The 21797-nt window shown below is 42.8% G+C and overlaps 1 protein-coding gene across 3 annotated transcripts in view; it reads left to right on the forward strand.

The window, feature by feature from the left end:
• CCDC30 (coiled-coil domain containing 30) overlaps positions 1 to 21797 on the forward strand; it is a 107905-nt gene that overhangs the window by 37292 nt on the left and 48816 nt on the right. For all 3 annotated transcript variants that reach the window (XM_077457920.1, XM_077457921.1, XM_077457922.1), the window contains exons 7-11: positions 5356 to 5509; positions 8411 to 8482; positions 12244 to 12359; positions 13733 to 13803; positions 16986 to 17178. In XM_077457920.1, the coding sequence (XP_077314046.1) occupies positions 5356 to 5509; positions 8411 to 8482; positions 12244 to 12359; positions 13733 to 13803; positions 16986 to 17178 (606 nt within the window). The remainder of the gene's footprint in view (positions 1 to 5355; positions 5510 to 8410; positions 8483 to 12243; positions 12360 to 13732; positions 13804 to 16985; positions 17179 to 21797) is intronic.

Raw genomic sequence — 21797 nt, forward strand, 5'->3', positions numbered from 1 at the left:
TTAGTGGGTGTTGTGTGCTTACAGCACAGCACAGTATACACCTGTATTTACCCTTTATTGCTGGTGTTCTCTAATACAGGCATCTGCAGGAGTTAAAGTGGGTGTTGTGTGCCTCCAGCACAGTATACACCTGAAGATACTCCTTATTGCTGGTGTTGTCTGTTGCATATCTTGCATATTAGCCTTTAAAATGAGCACTTTTGATTTTGAACGTTCGAGTCCCATAGACTTTAATAGGGTTCTAAAGTTCTTATGAATTTTTTGGCTGTTCGAAGGTTCTGGTGCGAACCGAACCGGGGGGGGGGGGGGGGTGTTTGGCTCATCAATAGTTCTTGCCACTTCTTCCACCCGATGTGGGGTTTCGAATGTTTCTGCCCAATTTTGGTTAAATAAATTGCTTCATTTTTTTTTTTTTTCAGAAGCCTTTCTCCATCTATTTGACTGTCTTTGCTCTACAACATACATTTACAATTCATAGGTCACATTTCAGACCCCATCACTCACCACCAGCTGACAGCAAATTACAAGGTTGACTATTTTCCACCTATAGTGTTTTTCACCTGAGATAAACTGTCCCTGCCTGAGTTTTTGCCAAACCTGCATACACGGGTGATCCAAGTATCAATCCTTGAAAAAGAAACGTCTTTGGGCAGACCTGCTATGTCTCTAATACTAAAAGAAAACAGGGGAAAATGAAAGTGCTGGAGGGTAACCAACCCCCGGGACTTTTATACGGTACCCTGGTAGAGGCAGATCAATAACATGCCCATATTAAAATAAATAATTTTATTAAAAAAAAATATATATATATATATAAAAATAGCAATATACACACTGTTGGTACAAATATCAATTGGTTGTGTACAGAGTGGGTACAGGATCAAGGATGACCACATATATTACCAATCTATACACGTAAAGATGCTGCAAATTTCAACATGTTTCGCTCCCTTGAGCTTCATCAGGATAATACAGCTTGCGTTTAAAAACTGAAAAAGTAAATTGAGAAATAAATTGACAATATAATTGGACAGAAATGCATTCAAATTGATATCAATGCAATAAGTCAAAGTTGATCCAGATGAAAAAACATTAATAACATTAATAACAAATTAATTGAGGACAAATGTAAACATAAACGGTAGGTCAAAATCAAATCAAAATCAGCGTGGTCGCTACAGTTTTGTTTTAAGACGAAGATATTTGCGTTAGGAATACTTGATACTAAAGGGGCCGGATGAGAGCTCGATGTGGGCAGCAGGGTGTTGGCTGCAGAGGATTTGCGATAGAGGGTAGATTGAATTTCACCATTGGTGTTAACAAAAATTTGTATGTCTAGAAACGTAATTCTAGAGAGACTCCTCTCCATAGTGAATTTTAAATTGAAGGAGTTAACCCCCAATAGATCGACAAAAGTCACCAAGTCCGCTTCAGTACCTGTCCAGATGAAGGAATTGATTTGAAGATTTTCTTGATGGAAAATGTGGTGCTCCCAACCCCCCAGGTACAGGTTGGCATATGAGGGGGCACACTTGGTCCCCATAGCCACGCCCTGCACCTGGAGGTAATGGGAGCGCCCAAACAAAAAAATATTATTAGTCAAGATAAAATGTAAGAGTCTTACAATGAATTGCGTATACTCAGGGGAGGTTCTACCATCTTCAAAAATAAAGCTCTCCACAATGCGAACCCCCAACTCGTGGGGGATCGAATTATAGAGGGCCTCCACATCAAGGGCCACCAGCCAAGAACCCTCAGAAATCGAGGTACCATCTATATCTTGTTCTGCGGTTCTCAGTTTTTTCAAAAACACCCCCCTCCCCCGTTTGGGTGTGACTAATGTTGGATATTGACTATATTTAACCCATGAGCTATGACCCATATGGTAAGACGGCAACATTATCATCATTATCATTTATTGTAGTAATCCATGCGTATCTATTCTTGGTTACTGATTTTGACTTACCGTTTGTTTACATTTGTCCTCAATTAATTTGTTATTAATGTTTTTTCATCTGGATCAACTTAGACTTATTGCATTGATATCAATTTGAATGCATTTCTGTCCAATTATATTGGCAATTTATTTCTCAATTTACTTTTTTAGTTTTTAAACGCAAGCTGTATTATCCTGATGAAGCTCAAGGGAGCGAAACATGTTGAAATTTGCAGAATCTTTACGTGTATAGATTGGTAATATATGTGGTCATCCTTGATTCTGTATCCGCTCTGTACACAACCAATTGATATTTGTACCAACAGTGTGTATATTGCTGTTTTTATATTTGTTTTTTGAATAAAATGTATTTATTTTAATATGGGCATGTTATTGATCTGCCTCTACCAGGGTACCGTATAAAAGTCCCGGGGGATGGTTACCCTCCAGCCCTTTCATTTTCCCTTGTTTTCTTCTAGTATTTGCACCCTGGATGTGGTACCCCTTTATAGTAAGAATCTTGTCTTGATCACTTCATCTTTACATATCTTCTGCTATGTCTCTAGTCAACTCCTGTGGTCTATGACGAGCTGTAGAATGTTTGTTTGCCATTGACATAAGAAGATGACCAAACGTGCAACTCACCATCGACGTGTCAAAGGATGTCTTTCAGGCCATCTGACAGCCTATATATAAACTCTTGGGTGGACTAAGTTTTATGCTTATGCCTATAGAGGGAGAGTGATGGAGGCAATTAAACATTTGGTGGTGGATTATCTTGGGGAAAAATTTTTTTTGGGCAATCTGTCTGATTATCGTATTCCCATAGTTCTTACAGCCAGTAGTTTCTGGTGCAAATTTGTCAGCAAATTCAGCCACAAACAACTCACCATCTCTGGGAGCATAGAATCTAATAGCAGCAAGCAACTTTTTAAATGAAGTGCGTCACTTCTCTTTATTAAACTATCTATGACCACTTTGACTATTTTCCACCTGTAGTGTTCTTCACCTGAGATAAACTGTCCCTGCCTGAGATTTCTCCAAACCTGCATACACGGGTGATCCAAGTATCAATCCTTGAAAAGAAACATCTTTGGGCAGGCCTGTTGTGTCTCTAGTCACCTCCTGTAGTCTATGACAAGCTGTAGAATGTTGGCCATTGACATAAGAAGATGACCAAATGTGCAACCCACCATCGAAATGTCAAAGGATGTCTTTCAGGTCATCTGACAGCCTATATATAAACTCTTGGGTGAACTAAGTTTTTTTTTTTTATGCTTATGCCTATAGAGGGAGAGTGATGGGGGTACTTAAACACTTGGTGCATAGAATCTAATAATGACAAGCAACTTTTTAAATTAAGTGCGTGACTTATCTTTATTTGCCCATCTATGACCACTTTGGCTTAAGCCGGCCATACACATGGCAGTTTGGTAGAGTGATCGAACATTCCATTCCATTATTTGTCAAAATTACAAAGCAGTCAAAGACTTAAAAGGTTTATCAATGGCAAGGAGATCGAATTGACATTTTCCTGATCAACCCCAGCAAAATCAATCGCTTTTGAATATGTTGCCATAGTTTTTTTTTTTTTTTTTTTTAAAGCAGAACTCCAGGCAAAATACCAAGCTAAAAACAAATAGCCCACTAAAAGCTAAAACAAAAGAAACAGCTTTTGCTGCAGCATTCACTTTCAATCCAGAGATTTACCCTGCAAACCTCCTTTTTTTTTTTTTTTTTTCTTCTTGCTGCATAATGGCCACCATCTTTCAACTCCATTCCACTGAGCCCAGGTCATGCTGGACTCACCCCAGCCTGCGAAGCACAGTGATGAGCTCACCTGTCACTCCTATAAGCATACTTCTTGGCTTCTTGGCACATTACACTCTCAAATCTGATACCTATGATACTGACAATGCATGCACTTAATTAAATGCATGATTCATTTTTTTTTATGTATTAATGATTACAGAGCTGCCTGTGTCTTCTACACCTGCGTAGAGTTCAGATGTAAGTTTTCAATTTGATTGTGTAATAAATCTGTCAAGTTATTGCGCAGTTTCGACTTTAACCGCTTCCCGACAACCTGCCTTAGTTATACTGTGGCAAGGTGGCTGGATAGCGCAAATCACCATAGGTGTACGTAGCTCCATTTTAGGTGATATAGCAGGCGCGCAGGTCCCCATTTTGCCTATGTAAATAAGGCAGATCCCCCTTCTGACAGGGGACATGACGATCTGCTGTTCCTAGTCATTAGTAACGGCGATCTCTGTGGTGTTCCAGGCAGCCCCTCCTCCCTACAGTTAGAACACACCTAGGGAACACAGTTACCCCTTGATCGCCCCCTGGCTAAATGTAATTTATGTCTGCTGCCTCATTCCTCTGCTATCAGCATGAGTCACTTCAGACAAGTTTTCCTTACACTCAGACAAAAAAGGCGATGGAGGAGGAAGCTCCAGCACGCACACTCTGAGATTGACAGCCTCAGCTTTGTTCCTGTATGCTGTGTGAAGGGGGCGTGTCCCTTCCCTTTAATCCGCTCTCATAGCTGTCCTCACTGATCTCTGCATTGTGTAATTTGAGGTCCCCACCCCTGTTTTCTGACAGCCCAGAGAAGCTTTATAAATTCTGGACTTTGAATAGATGTAAAGGAGAGAAAACTACTGAGAAAAAATTTACAATTTGCTCCTTCAAATTTATATTGGTGGAAAATTAATGTCAATTTGACCCGGCTAACAAATAGAAAATTGAACGAACATTCCATATAGTTACATCATTTAGTAAATAAAATGCTTGTTTCAACAATCCCACCGATTAGTAATAAGGAGTCCTTGCATTCATTGGTTCCTCAGCAGGTCAGCAACTATTCAATCGGTTTTAGGCTAACTGGCAAACCAAAACCAGCTTTCACAGCTGTTCTTGTGCTAAGACTATGACTATGGCAAGAAAAGTTGGGACTTGCCTATAATTTTAGCTTCCAGTATCTCTGGATTTCCTGATTTTGTTTTAGTATTCAGTCCACTTAAGGTGGCCTCTGCTTATACATTTTTTTCATCCTATGCTTAGCCTACATTTACCAGGATTATGAGACATTTACAGTACTTTAAGTATGCTTTAGAGCAGTAAGCCATAGCTTTCTTGGTAAAATAAGTAATCCTCTGTTGAGGCATTTAAAGGTTGCTCTTCATATACGTAAAATACAGAGTAGGAACACATCACTGGCACCTTAGGTGGCTTTATAGACAGGCAAGGCATGGACCCATAATTCACATATTCCTGTGCAGATGGGTAGGACACCTTATTCTGTTCTATCTTGGCTTGGCTTCTGGAAAAGAACATTCGGAACAGTAAGGCCATCCAGGAAAGCTTCCAGAAAATCAGAAACCATTATTAATAATGCCATTTCTATTGTTCTATAGACATTTGATGAAGAGCTGGAAAAAGAGAAGAAAGTGAGGGAGTGCGTGGAAAGGGATCTGAACGAAGCTGTCCAGAGGCTAACAATGGCCCATGATGAAATTCGCAAGCTGACTGATGAATTGCTCATTAAGAAAAAGGAAATTAACGAGCTTGGTAATTTGGGACTATTGTAATCTTGTGTGTGGTTTTTATAGGTTTTCATTTCCCTACAGACTTGGGCAAAGCCCAGGTCTGATATGCTCTCCTTTAGGTACATCTTATTAACTGTGGTCTCCACTGTAACCATACCCACAGCAAATTAGTAGGTTTCATTTCTCCTGCTCCTACTTTATAACATAAATGGAGACTTGGTACCGATCACACACTATGTAATTTACTGGCCCCTTCCTTTTCTGAATGGACACATTTACTGGCCCCTTCCCCCCACTCTCCATCCCAAAACTATCCCTGCAGCAGATGGAAGAGTGAGGAGGGAAAGCTGGCAGAGCTGCAAGGGGGAGGGCAAGGAGCACACAAGTAGGCCTGGGCAGCAGAAGAAAGGGGAGCCTAGACAGGAGGAGGGGTGGGGGGCTGTATTTACTGGAACTGATTCCCCTGTATTTTCCTCCTGCAACAGCTGAATGCCGGTGGGGGGTAGAGGAGGAGAAGCGGGCTTTCAGCTGCTGCAGGAGGAAAATACAGGGAGTCAGTTCCAGTAAATGCCACCCTCGCTGCCCCTCCTGTCCAGCTTCCGGTGTTGTCAAGGAAGATACGCAATCTGCCTGTCAACGACCCAATCAAGATTAGATTACGATCGATGAGTTGCCGACCCCAGTTTAGACTGACTTTAATTTAGCAATCTGGATATTAAAATATGTGCCGAGTCCCAGCCCTTGTACACACAGTCGGACATTCCGACAACAAAATCCGTCGGATTTTATCCGACGGATTTTGTCTGAAACTGGTGTTGCATACACACTGTCGGACAAAGTTGTTGGCAAATCCTATTGTTTGTAACGTGATGGCGTTATTTCGTTACGACGGAACTAGATTTAGGCTAGTAGCCAATAGCTTTGGTCTCGTAATTTGATCTGAGCATGCGTGACACTTTGTCCGATCGGAATTCTCTACAAACGATCGGACAAAGTCCGATCGGATCATGTTGTCGGAAAATTTTATAGCCCAGCTCTAAAACTTTGTCGGTTGGATATTCCGACGGAAACAGTCCGATGGAGCCCACACACGGTCGGATTATCCGACAACACGGTCCGATCTGACATTTTCCGTCGGAATGTCTGACTGTGTGTACAAGGGCTTAGAGAAGCATATAGACAAACATGCTCTATGAGTGTATGTACAAAAGTGACAACACTGAAGAATTGACGCTTTGCTTCAATGTAAATGTACAGCTTGTATAACAGTGCAAACTTGCTGTCCCCTCAACTTAACCCAACACACAGCCATTAATGTCTAAACTGCTGGCAACAAAAGTGAATACACCTCTAACTGAAAGAGTCCGAAGTCTCAATATTTTGTGTGGTCACCATTATTTTCCAGTACTGCTTTAACCCTCTTGGGCATGGAGTTCACCAGCTTCTTTAGTAAGGCAGTGGTCTTCTTGGAGGTGTGTTTGGGGTCGTTATGTTGGAATACTGCCCTGCGGCCCAGTCTCAGAAGGGAGGGGAATCATGCTCTGCTTCAGTATGTCACAGTACATGTTGGCATTCATGGTTTCAATGAACTGTAGCTCCCCAGTGCCAGCAGCACTCATGCAGCCCCAGACCATGACACTCCCACCACCATGCTTGACTGTAGGCAAGACACACTTGTCTTTGTACTCCTCACCTGGTTGCCACCACACATGCTTACCACCATCTGAACCAAATACCTTTATCTTGGTCTCATCAGACCACAGGACATGGTTCCAGTAATCCATGTCCTTAGTCTGCTCGTCTTCAGCAAATTGTTTGTGGGCTTTCTTGTGCATCATCTTTAGAAGAGGCTTCCTTCTGGGATAACAGCCATGCAGACCAATTTGATGCAGTGTGCAGCATATGGTCTGAGCACTGACAGGCTGACCCCCCCCCCCCCCCACACACCTTCAACCTCTACAGCAATGCTGGCAGCTAAGGATGAGCTCAGGCGTGTTCGCAAACTGCACTTGCAGAGCCTGCCAGGAAGTCGGCACTGCGGAGCTCTAATCGCAAGCAGTGAGACATTGTCCCAAAGCGCGGCTGCAGAAATCGGGAAATGTCTCACTGCCTTGATTAGCGCTGTGCAGTGCCAGCTTCCTGTCGAGCTCTGTGCGTGCCATTTGCGAATATGCCTGAGCTCATCCTTACTGGCACTTGTATGTTTATTTCCCAAAGACAACCTCTGGATATGAGGCTGAGCACGCGCACTCAACTTCTTTGGTTGACCATGGCGAGGCCTGTTCTGAGTTTAACCTGTCCCGTTAAACCGCTGTATGGTCTTGTTCACAATGCTGTAGCTCAGTTTCAAGGTCTTGGCAATCTTCTTATAGCCTAGGCCAGCTGAATGTAGAGCAGATCCTCTGGGAGTTCTTTGCCATGTGATGCCATGCTGAACTTCCAGTGATCAGTATGAGAGTGAGATCGATAACACTAAATTTAACACCCCCCCCCATTCACACCTGGGACCTTATGACATTAACGAGTCACATGACACCAGGGAGGAAAAATGGCTAATTGGTCCCAATTTGGACATTTTCACTTAGAGGTGTACTCACTTTTGTTGCCTGCAGTTTAGACATCAATGGCTGTGTATTGAGTTATTTTGAGGGGACAGCAAATTTACACTGTTATACAAGCTGTACACTCACTACATTACATTGCAGCAAAGTGTCATTTCTTCAGTGTTGTCACATGAAAAGATAGAATAAAATATTTACAAAAATGTGAGGGGTGTACTCATTTTTATGAGATACTGTATATAATCTTCTAAAATCTGGTCACATGATGTGGCTGTCTTGTTGCCATCTAATTATTTTGGGGGGGGGTTTCAACCCTGTTTTACATTACTGTGACATGACCGTCTCCTTCTAATTTATTGTAGAGCGTATTGTGGACAAGAAGCAGCAAGAGGCAAACATGCTTCAACAGGAACTTAAAACTCAGAAAGACATTGGTGAGTTGTCTTTCTTTTTTATTATCAATTTACATTTTAATAAACTTTATTAAAGCCTAACTCCAAACTCTACCCTTGCATGGAAGTCTTTTTTTACCTGTCAAAACATTTTTGTACATCTGTCCGTTCTGAGATATAAAGACTTTTTATTCATGCAGTTGAGAAATAAAGCTAGGTCTCCCCCCCACTCCCCCAGCTTGTGATTGCACAATGAAGGAACAGCAGCAGACAGTACTCAATCCTCTTCTCCTCCTCCTGTCAGCTTGTTCACAATTTATTTGAATGCTGCACGCCTTTGTCCTTAGTTCATGCACATTTCTACATGTTTTTACCCCTTTATAGATCCTGCAATTTGCTAAAAAAAAATAAAAAAATCATTTAACTGTTGTTGTGCCATAAATACCGTCAGCTCCTAAATCCTGTTATGGATGGACAACACGCAGCATTTTGAGGACTGAGTGGTGCCAGCCCTGCTCAGTGTTATTTGCTAAACTCTTCAAGTCATAGGACCCGATGGCTATTAAAAAGGAAGTAAAGGCTAATTAAATATAAACAAACAAAAAAAAAAATGCAACCTGCAAGGCAAAGGCATAATGAGCTAGTATGCATAGCATACTAGCTCATTATAAATAACTTACCTGAGAACGAAGCCCCCGAAACGGTCCTCCGTCTTCATCTTTGCCGCTGCCATGTATCCCGGACTGACTTCCGGGTCTTGCTGCTCCGGCGCTGTGATTCGCCGGAGCCGCGATGAGGTCACTCCCGCGCATGCGCACGGGAGCCGACACGAACGGCATATCGCAGTGTTCTGCGGCCTGCTCAGTGCGCCTGCGCACCGCTGTCTACGGCGTATGCGCCATAGACAGCGGTGCCTGTCTTTTTGTAAATATCTCCTAAACCGTGTAGGTTTAGGAGATATTTCTTGGACCTACAGGTAAGCCTTAATCTAGGCTTACCTGTAGGTCAAAGTGGTTTGTAAGGGTTTACAACCACTTTAAGGGGATATTCTTCCTCTTCTCCACCTAGGGGCATTTTCCCACTGACCCCTAAAAAATTGGTTTTAGCAGAGACTTAAAAGTGATTTTAAGGGTTCATTGGGGGTAAAAAGGTTGAGAAAGACCCCAAGGTCTCTTTAAGATTGCTAAAGACCACTTTAAAAGCCACTGAGCCAGCATTTAATGATAGTTGAAATACCAGTTTTGGACGTAACATTTTAAAGTAGATGTAAATAACTTGTGTATAAGAAACATACTATTTATTTAAAAAAAAAAAACGTATTTTCACAATTTTTACATTCTTTGTTGCATCCAAGTCAGGGCTGTCTTTAACACAGGGCAAAAGGGGCAGCTGACCCGAGCACAGTTATTGTTGTGGGGCCTAAAGTAGCTGCCCCTTGAGCCCTTACTGTCTGCAAATAGTTGATAAGTGGATTCGGGGGTGGGGCCCAATAAAATATTTGCCTAGGGTCCAATCAATATTAAAGATGGCAATGATCCCAGTGCTGTTCCTCTCTGGCAGCCTCATGTTTACATGCACTTCAGTGATGGCTACATGTCATTTTTCAGGGTAGGTTTCCTGATGGTGACCACAGTGGACCATGGTATATAGAGTGCCTTGCAAAAGTATTCGGCCCCCTTGAACTTTTCAACCTTTTGCCACATTTCAGGCTTCAAACTTATACAATTTTTATTTTTTGTGAAGAATCACCAACAAGTGGGACACAATTGTGAAGTGGAACGAAATCTATTGGATTTTTGAAACTTTTTTAAGTAATAAAAAAATGAAAAGTGGGGTGTGCAAAATTATTCGGCCCCCTTGCGTTAATACTTTGTAGAGTCACCTTTTGCTGCGATTACAGCTGCAAGTCGCTTCGGGTATGTCTCTATCAGTTTTGCACATCGAGAGACTGAAATTCTTGCCCATTCTTCCTTGCAAAACAGCTCGAGCTCAGTGAGGTTGGATGGAGAGCGTTTGTGAACAGCAGTTTTCAGCTCTTTCCACAGATTCTCGATTGGATTCAGGTCTGGACTTTGACTTGGCCATTCTAACACCTGGATATGTTTATTTGTGAACCATTCCTTTGTAGATTTTGCTGTATGTTTGGGATCATTGTCTTGTTGGAAGATAAATCTCCGTCCCAGTTTCAGGTCTTTTGCAGACTCCAACAGGTTTTTATCCAGAATGGTCCTGTATTTGGCTGCATCCATCTTCCCCCTCAATTTTAACCATCTTCCCTGTCCCTGCTGAAGAAAAGCAGGCCCAAACCATGATGCTGCCACCACCATGTTTGACAGTGGGGGTGGTGTGTTGAGGGTGATGAGCTCTGCTGCTTTTACGCCAAACATATCATTTTGCATTGTGGGCAAAAAGTTTGATTTTGGTTTCATCTGACCAGAGCACCTTCTTCCACATGTTTGGTGTGTCTCCCAGGTGGCTTGTGGCAAACTTTAGACGAGACTTTTTATGGATATCTTTGAGAAATGGCTTTCTTCTTGCCACTCTTCCATAAAGGCCAGATTTGTACAGTGTACGACTGATTGTTGTCCTATGGACAGACTCTCCCACCTCAGCTGTAGTTCTCTGCAGTTCATCCAGAGTGATCATGGGCCTCTTGGCTGCATCTCTGATCAGTCTTCTCCTTGTCTGAGCTGAAAGTTTAGAGGGACGGCCAGGTCTTGGTAGATTTGCAGTGGTCTGATACTCCTTCCATTTCAAAATGATCGCTTGCACAGTGCTCCTTGGGATGTTTAAAGCTTGGGAATTTTTTTTGTATCCAAATCCGGCTTTAAACTTCTCCACAACAGTATTACGGACCTGCCTGGTGTGTTCCTTGGTCTTCATGATGCTCTCTGCGCTTTCAACAGAACCCTAAGACTATCACAGAGCAGGTGCATTTATACAGAGACTTGATTACACACAGGTGGATTCTATTTATCACCATCAGTCATTTAGGACAACATTGGATCATTCAGAGATCCTCGCTGAACTTCTGGAGTGAGTTTGCTGCACTGAAAGTAAAGGGGCCGAATAATTTTGCACGCACCACTTTTCAGTTTTTTATTTGCTAAAAAAGTTTAAAATATCCAGTAGATTTAGTTCCACTTCACAATTGTGTCCCACTTGTTGGTGATTCTCCACAAAAAATTACAATTTTATATCTTTATGTTTGAAGCCTGAAATGTGGCAAAAGGTTGAAAAGTTCAAGGGGGCCGAATACTTTCGCAAGGCACTGTAGTATGTGCTTTAAAAAAAAAAAAAAAAAAAAAAAAAGCCACTTCTACTCTTCATTGAAAAGGCTGCGTACAACACAAAAGCACAATCGGGAACCACACCTGTACTATGGGTGTTAGCATGGCTGCTTGTAGTATTCATCAGGGGTTCAGGTGTCTATCCAGGAGAGCACTTGGGAGAAAGTTGTCACCCCATAGCAGGACCGCTTGAACAAAGCCTTTATGGCAGGGTCACCAGGTATTTTCATAGGGTCACACAAAAGACTGCATTTGAATGCTAATGCGTCTCAAAGAGGGTATGCTGCATTCAGAAAAACATAATGCAAAGATGGTCAAATGCAGCCTAAAATCTGTCATCTACTCTATTCTATTAAGAAAAATTTCAGTTTGGTGACCTATGTTTGAGACGTACCTGTGTATACAATCCCTAATAGTATAATGTAAATTTGCCATGCTCCATATAATGGAATCTGTTTTGAAAACATATAATCTGAATTAAATGTATACTGTACATGATCTCTATGTATACAGATTCTGCTGAATTGCAAAAAGCCAAAGAACATAACCATCGATTAGATAAGGAGATTCTTGCCTTACGCCAACGAGTTCGAGCACTGGATTCTGAATGGAAGAAGCACATTGAACAGGTAGGGATTTGGGATACTGGGGTCTGATCACACAATGGTCAATAATTGAAGTGCCACATGCGCCCCCTTTGCTCACACTTTTCTTCAGGTCAGTTTAGTTGTTGTCTAGTTTGAAAGATCTGAACTCATAGCAGCCAGTCGGCTTCTCCCTTGTGTTTTCTAACCTGCCTTAAGCAGCCCATAGATGAGGCTTTTTTTTTTTTTTTGCTCAACCAGTGGATTGAATAAAAAGAAAAATGACTAGGTTCCCCCATCTGCCCATTGAGCATTTGTTTTCTGACAGTAGGGAAACTTCCCTGCCATCAGGATATAATGATCAACACTAGAGGTCGACCAATATCCAATATCGTTTTTTCAGAACCAATACCGATTATTTTTAATTTTTTTTTTTTTTTTTTTTGCCTTTCAAAAAAAAAAAAAAGTTTTATCACTGTTATTGCTATCACAAGGAATGTAAACATCCCTTGTGACAGTAATAGGCAGTGACAGGTACTCTTTATGGTACTCTTTACCCCAAACCCCTCCACTGCACTTGAAAGTATTCAAAACATCAAGATCAGCGTTTTTGAATACTTTCTATTTATTTTTTTTATACTGGCGATTAGGATGCCAGTAATCCGGAAGTGATGTCATGACATCTCCTCTGGGTTACTAGATCCGAGACCCGAACAAAGCCGATCTGGCTGTTCGGGTCTTTGGCCAGCCGGCTGGTCGCTCGAGCCTCCCGGTGGGAAGAGACACTGCGGCGGGAGGGGGGGGGATGTCCCATCCAACTACATTTAATAACAGCCAAGTGGCTGCTGAGCAACATCAGTAATTATAAGAAAGCCGACCTTCTGCTGTAAAGAACGGTACTGGGGTGATGCCTGCAGCTGCAGGCATCAACCTGGTACAACCCCTTGAAGCAATATCGGCAACATCATTACATTTTGTGACAGATACCGATGTTTCAAAAAAAGCGAATATCGGCCGCCGATAATCAGCCACACCGATAATCGGTAGACCCCCTAATCAGCACTGTTGGCTATAACCTTTGGCACTGATCAAGTGGGGAAAACCAGACAGATTGGTCATTCAGAAGTCAGCCTGAGTTCTGTACAACCACAGTGCCCATACATGGATTGGAATTTGGCCGGTCCCTGCTGAATTGACAGAATTTTGATCCATGTATGGCCAGCATTAGAAAAAATGTATTATGTCATAGGTTGCTATTGAACAACAATGTTTTTCCATACATGAAGCCTAATTTTCTCTGATTGCATTATGATAGCTGAGGCCCTGGAAACTTAGGAAAATGGTCTTCTTATTGTTGTTTCATTCTGTAATTCTGAAAGTGAAATAATAATTTTTCATAATAGATCATTGTATTACAGAGTGAAAAGAGTGATGCTGACTCCATGTCTACACGCTTGGACCTGCAGGACAGTGAAGAACTTCATAAAAAGTAATTATTTTCACTCTGAGGAAAATATCCAGAGATCAAAATCTAGAGCTCTCCCCAAACCTAGTCCTGGGAGAAATATCCCAAGATTTCCCCACACCCATTCCAAATTATCCCAAGATTTCCCCACACCCATTCCAAAATATCCCAAGATTTCCCCACACCCATTCCAAAATATCCCAAGATTTCCCCACACCTATTCCAAAATATCCCAATATTTCCCCACACCTATTCCAGAATATCCCAAGATTTCCCCACACCTATTCCAGAATATCCCAAGATCTCCCCACACACCTATTCATGATGGAGATATCCAGAAACCTCCCCACACCTGAGGGAAATATCAAGAGATCTCCTTCCTAGGGATGAGTTTGAGCTTCGCCGATACCAAAGGTTTGGGATAAATCCCCATGATTCATGTCGTTTTTGAGTCCCCAAATTTTGGCCAAAACTTTGCAGGTTCACAACCAGAAAAAGGAACGACCTATAAATAAGTGCATAGCCTTTGCTTAAAAAAGCCAATCATTTTGAGGGAATGTATCACCCTATGAAAATATTGTTTTCTGGCAAGGCTGACCTTGAAGAAGAACTTTATCACAAATCAATAAACCTGTGTGACAGATGACAATTGGAAACTGTTATTTCGACCACCTGACCTGTGAATTTAGATGTCATGAAACAGATCTATTGTCACTAATGCCACGTACACCAGAGCGGAATGTCCATCAGAAAAAGTCAGACGGAAGCTTTTATTCGTATATTCCGATTGTGTGTGTGCCTCATCTGACTTTTTTTTTCTTCGAAAATGCTGACGGACCTAGAAATAGAACATGTTCTAAATATTTCCAACGGAACCAATTCCTATCGGGAAAACCGCTCGTCTGTATGCTGTTCCGACAGACCAAAAACGACACATGCTCTGAAACAAGTACGAGACGGAAGCTATTTGCTACTGGCTATTGAACTTCCTTTTTCTAGTCCCCTCGTACGTGCTGTACGTCACCGTGTTGTTGGCGATCGGACTTTGGTGTGGATGCAAGACAGTTTCAGCGGAATTCCATCGCAACTCCGCCGGAAAAACCTTCAGAGTTTATGCCAACGAGAAAAACGGTTGTGTGTACAGGGCATAAGAGTGCTGTCTTTTCTTTAAGCTAATCTCCAGCTCAGGAGCCAGATTATAGCAGCTTCCAATGATCTTTGAACAAATGCACTTTTCTTTGTGACAGGCTTGCTGTGAAAAGTAACCTGTGCTGGAAACGTATAGAGATTGCCATTGCTGATCTTTCCTTCTGAAATTGCTTATTACCTGGATTTCATGCTGTTCCAATGACTTTAATCTCTTAATGACTTTAATTTACTTAATGACTTTAATCTCCTCTACAGGGACACGGACAGTAGTAAAAACATAAGCAAAAATAGCCAGCAAAACAAAACAAAAAAAATCTAAATTTTGAACTCAATGGCAAAACATGCAGCAGATGGTGGTTTTACTGCAAGTTTTGTTATTGAAATCTCTAAAAACGTAGAGTCTTGGTATGCTGGCCATTTTTGTTTATGGATTCTTACAGTGTCTCCCTTGGCTTGTGCTCCCTTAATTAAGCATTAAAGTGATTGATTATAATCAATCACCTTGTAAAACAACCCATTCAGTTTAAAATCGAAATGAAATGCAAAACATTTTTGTATAGATAGAACAAAAAAATGAGAAAGAGGGGGTGCGTGAGAGAAAGCAAGAGAGGGGTGTAGTGGGTGAGAGAGAGAGGTGGTGGGGTGGAGAGAGAGGGGGTGAATGAAGTGACCCCCTATCCCTGCCTGCAGTCCCTCCTGTGCCCCCCCGTCCAAGCACCATCTGTGGGTAGGTGTGTGTGATTTACCTACCTCCCGCCCATCCATATCCTATGGGCCCTTGGTCAGCCTATCTACCTTGTTGATGAGTCACAGCTGGGAGCAAACATTGGAGAAGGAGTGCAGACTTTGGGAGATGCCGGAGACGCTGCGCTCACTGCTGCTCAGGTCAGGGTGGCGTTGAGGCCTTCTCCCGCTCCCTCCTGGGCTGTTCCTTCTAGCCAGCTTTGTACTGCTCACCGGGGTCACCACTTGCTGTTTCAAGATGCTGCTGCTGTCCACGCTGGCTTTTTCTCTGCAGCCCTGCTCCCCACCGCCACTGGACCAGCAGGACTGTCCCTCTCTAGGACCATGGCATTACAAGGGGGCGGCAGCGAGGCTCAGCTGCTTTGGGCCCCAGGAGCACTAGCACGGAGGAGGAAGAAGTGAAATCCTCCCTGCTTTCAACGGTGGGCAGGGAGGGGGTTGTGGCAGTGACGTCACTGGTTGCTAGATGCCAGGTGGCTCTAGCAACCAGTGGCTAGAATTTTAGTCAGGTGGAGGCGGAGCCAGTGCTACGGCAGCTCAGTCCGCCCCGTCCCCTGAATTCCTGACTGTTCCCAGTGTCCGTTTCATTCCGGGACACTGTATTGTTCTGGAATGAAGGTGCCCGGGACCTGGGACAGTCCCGGGCAATTTGGGACACGTGCGCACCCTGGGCTGGATGCACTCTCGCTCTGGGATGACGTGATATGATGGCGCCCCAAAACCACTTCTCTCGCGCACCCACTGATTACACTACAGCCCCAGCAGTGCCCATCAGTGACACCAATTGGTGCCCATTAGTGCTGCCTATCAGTGCCCATCAATACCGCCTATCCATGCTGCCTATCCTTGCCCACCAGTGCTGCCTATCAGTGCCCATCTGCGCCACCTATCCTTGCTCATCAGTGTGGCAAATTAGTGCCTCCTCATCAGTGCCCATCAGTGCAATCTGTCAGTGCCGCCTCATAAGCGCACATCAGTGAAGAAGAAAAATTACTTATTTACAAGTTTGCTGACAGAAACTAAGAAAAACGTCAAAATTTTCGGCTTTTTTTTTTTCATTTTTTTTTCTTTTAGCAGTAAATAAAAAACCCAGCAGTGATTAAATACCACCAAAAGAAAGCACTATTTGTGTGAAGAAAATAATAAAAATGTAATTTGGGTACAGTGTTGCATGACCACGCAATTGTCATTCAAAATGTGACAGAATTGACAGCTGAAAATTGGCCTGGGCAGGAAGGGGGGTGAAAGTGCCCGGTAGGCAAGTGGTTGAAGGTGAAGGATCAGCTACGTGATTATTTTTCTGTTTTCAACAGATGTAGACTCGAGGTCGAAGAAAAGGAGTGTCGCAATAAACAGCTCCTCCACAAACTGAAGAAGCTGCAGGCAGAATATGACGATATAGTGGAACGCAATGAGGAGCTGGAATCCATTCTGGGAGAGTCTCAGAACCGAACAAAAGAACAAGTGGACTACTTGGAATCCGAAATAGCTGGGCTCCAGAGAACTGTACGTAATGTTTTGGATGTTGTGTCCTACTGATGGAATCAAGGTTGTTTGCTGGCATCACGCGGTCTGATCTTACAAGGGCCTCATACACATGAAGTTTTGGTGCGTGTTACAGAAAGATAGGCTCTACTTTTTCTTTTTTTTTTTTTCCCCAACTTCATATTGCTAGATAAAACTGTGTGGGGAAGTGAGGTTCTGACTTCAGACACCCTTATACCTACTATTGGAAATCGTGAGCTCTCCGTGCAAAGAGCAAGGTCCGGTACGCAGTGGCAGTGCAGTGAGGGCAGAATGGGTAACTGCCTGGACCCCCCCCCCCCCCCTCCGACTCCAGAGGAGTACATAGGGATTCTAGCACTGTAAACAGTAAAGGCCTGGTTCACATTAGTGCAATTCCAGATGCGATTTGAGTCGCACAGAATGGCATGACAATGGAAATCGCATTGTTTTTAATAGTGCCTGTTCACAATATTGCAGCACAATGTGATTTTGGAAAAGGGTCCTGTGCTACTTTGGTGCAATTCCAGCACAATTCTGGTCCCATAGAATATGTAAACCACATCCAAGTTACATCATATAAGTGTATAACCGGTGGGGAAGTAGCATGTATTAAATGAAAAAATGCCCCAATGTACAATTGCATCACCGACAGTAGGTGTGGCAGATATTGAACATGGGGAAGTTCTATAACACAGCAACAGTCAACATCAAGCTTCTGTAACCTGCCAACTTTAGCTATTTGATAATAGGAAGTACAGCAACTAAGTAGTTTGTCATGTAGCCCCAGGGTCCAGGGTTTACCTCCCACTACCAAGGAAACTGTCTGCAAGGTTCGTATATCTAAAAGATATACAGATACATTTATTGAGCTGAACTCCGCAATTTTTTTCGAAATACTTTTTTTATGTGAGTTTGTCCTTGAATCTTGGTATACTTTGTATATTTCTTCCAGATCTGTGCAGCAATCTAGTGTGAGACTTTCCCTCTATGCAGGATCTTCCTGTAATAAAGACCGCTCACTGCTGCTCTCTCCCCTTGTGCAGGATGACTGGTCTCCTCTCCACCCCCTCCTGTATTTGCCTACAGACAGCTGGTAGTGGGTGGGGCCTGCTTGGTCCCTTCCACAGCTCTGCTGTCAGCACCAGTTATGTGTATAAAAGTGAAACTGTCACTACTACTATTACAGTAATATATGAGTTTACAAAGGCATATTGCACACAAAAGGGATTTATCCTCCTGTGGCTATTGAGGAATATATTTAAATTAGAGTTTTTTTGTGCCTACAGTTCAGCTTTAAGTAAAAACTGACTGTGTTGGGGACCAATGGCATAACTATAGGCATAGCAGACCCAGAAACATGGGGAGCCCAGCATTGTCTGGCTGCACAGCAATTTGTGCAGGTAGAAATAATGTTTTGCAAATATGTTTGGAAGAAATAATTGTGTATTTAGAAAGAATTAGTGGCCTTCATCACTAGAAGAATGGCTTTTTAGATGGAGAACAGAGAGATAGAAGGCTGCATAAAGCGGAGTTCCAGCCATTTTTATGCTTTATTAAAAGTCAGCAGCTACAAAAAGTGTAGCTGTTGACTTTTAATAAACACACACTCACCTGTCCCACGGTCCAGCGATGTGGCTGCCTGAACCCTCAGCGCTCTCCCTCATTTCTCCTCCCCAGCGCTGGCATTGCAAGTGTGGGCACCATAGGTGTGTGCAGCCTATTGCATTAGGGTGTGCACACCAAAACTCAAACACGCATGCACAAGTGTGTATGTGTGTGTGTGTGTGTGTGTGTGTGTGTGTAAAATATATATATATATATATATATATATATATATATATATATATATATATATATATATATATATATATATATATATATATATATATATATATATATATTATAATATGGGGCCGTGGACTGTGTCGGTAGTTTTTTCTTTTTAAATATTTTTTTACATTTATTTTTTTTAGGAGTCCCATTGAGGGGCTTTGGTGAATATTAGCAGGATAATTAGGGTGTGCCCAGGCAAACCCGGCACAACCCCTGCGCACGCCTATGGTGGGCACCCGACTGTGACTGCTTGCGGCTTCACAGCCGGGTGCACACTGCACATGCACAAGTTGTGCAGTGCCTCCTCAATGGTCAGGCAATCTTCTGGGACCTGTGACATGTCCCAGAAGATTGCAGGGAGTGGGGGAGGAGAACTTCCGCCTGAGTGGAAGTGGGAGCAGGTACCTGTCAAAACCATTACAAAAAATGACATGCCAAATGTTGCATGTAATGCCCCGTACACACGACCAGACTTTTCAACATCAAAAGTCTGACGGAATGATTCCGGCAGACTATTCGAACGTGTGTGGGCTGCAGCGGACTTTTGATTTGCAAAAGTCTGACAGACTTTAGAAATGGAACATGTTTCAAATTTTTCCGACAGAACTCTGCCGGACCCAGAAATCCGCTCGTCTGTATGCTAGTCTGACGGACTAAAACCGACGCTAGGGCAGCTATTGGCTACTGGCTATGAACTTCCTTATTCTAGTCCAGTCATACGTCATCACGTTCGAATCCATTGGACTTTGGTGTGATTGTGTGTGGCCAAGTCCGTTCATTCAGAAAGTCCGTCAGAACTCTGTCAGAACTCTGTCAGAACTCTGTCAGAACTCTGTCAGAACTCCGTCGAAAGTCTGCCGGACTTAAGTCCTGTCGTGTGTACGCGGCATAAGGGGGTAAGGAGTGCTTAAAGCGGAACTTCAATTTTTGGGTGGAACTCCACTTTAATGTGTATGGCGGCTGCACTTACTTTGTCTAATACTGTAAATATTTATTAAATTAGAATGTTAAATTACAAAGCAGATGGTACAAACCATCCTATGAATGTTGAGGAGCACTAAAAAAGTAGCAAATACATTTACAAACAAAATCGCAATATTGAGAATCGCAAAATAAAATCAGTAAAACGTGGTAACAATTTATTTATTTATTTTATTTTATTTTTTCCAAATTCTTTTTATTGTGTTTCAAGTGTAGATACAAAGCAGAGCCTATTGGGCATACCCAGGCTCGGTTTCTGGAGTCACAGACTTAAAACTTGCCTGCTGTAAATGAATGCCAAAAAAGTATCACGATTCCTTCTCTCTATACTTGTTCCATGTTAGTAACTCAAAGTACTGAAGACAGTGGATGAGCATGATAGTCAGGCAATTAGAAATTTCAGGACAGGTCAGCAATAGAAGCCTTCATATTTATTTCATGACAGGTTTCCTTTAACGATTATGAGATAGAGGGGGGGGGGGGGGGGTCCCTATCACACATAGTTACGGCTATGGGGGTGATCAGTGACATAACAATAGCAATAGCGACCCTTGCAGCTGTTATAAAGTCTGGAATAGGGAAGGGGGGGTGTTAAATAAATCCTAAATAAGTATAGAAGTGCTGAAATCAGACCGCAGGATGTTCTACCCGTCACAGATACCCCTGTTGGATGGCAGACTAGTACATTTTTGGCGGACAACGGTCTGTTGTCAGATTTTCGTATCGTGTCAAGTCCGTCACACAAGTCCAAAGTACAAAAACACATGCTCAGAATTAATGCTCATCAAACACGACATTAGCAGAAGGTGCCCAAAGGGTGGCGCTCAAGAGCTGAAATTCCTTGTACTACATCACTACATTTTGTGTTTGTTGGCCAACAATTGTGTACAGTTTGTATGCAAGACAAGTTCCTGGCACACGCCCTTTGGATAAAAGTCTGATGCTTTGTTGGCCAACAATCCAATCATGTGTATGAGGCTTTAGGTATACTTTTATGTTTGGATCACGCATATCACAGTTGACACTGCAAGCTAGTAAAGAGGGTTGGCCAGGGGGCCCTATAAAAGTTCTACTATGGGGCCCCATAATTTCAAAGTCATGCCTCTAGTGGGGATATTGGACTGAATTGCTTCCATCAATGCCTGCTCCCACAGGACGTTACACTCTGCTGTGGAAAATGGGTTCGAACTTTATTGGTAAAGTCAAAATAATTTAGGTAAGCAAACTGTAATGCCGCGTACACACGACCGGACCTTTCGACGGACTTGGTCCAGCGGACAATCCGACGGACTTTGCAGCTGAGGTCCGCCGGACTTTCAAACGAACGGACTTGGCCACACATGATCACTCCAAAAGTCAGACGGATTCAAACGTGATGATGTAGAATAAGGAAGTTCATAGCCAGTAGCCAATAGTTGCCCTAGTGTCGGTTTTAGTCCGTTCGACTAGCACACAGACGACCGGATTTTTCGACCGGACTCGAGTCCATCGGAAAGATTTGAAGCAAGTTTTATTTCTTGGTCTGCCGGACTTTTGGGAAGGAAAAAGTCTGCTGGAGCGCATACACGATCAAATTGTCCGACGGATTCCAGTCTGCCGGACCAAGTCCGTCAAAGTCCGGTCATGTGTACGTGGCATTAGACATTTTAGATCAGTCTTTCTCAACCTTTTAACCTGGAGGAACCCTTGAAATAATTTTCCAGTTTCAGGGAACCCCTGTTTAAAAATGGAGGAAACCTTGATATCTACAACTCGTGGTACATACTGCGATGGCCACCTTACGTTTTGATCGTTGGGAAGATTTC

This window comes from Lithobates pipiens, unplaced genomic scaffold, assembly GCF_037356315.1.
Source record: "Lithobates pipiens isolate NorthernLeopardFrog02 unplaced genomic scaffold, aLitPip1_a1.2 Scaffold_27, whole genome shotgun sequence".
Lineage (NCBI taxonomy): Eukaryota > Metazoa > Chordata > Amphibia > Anura > Ranidae > Lithobates > Lithobates pipiens.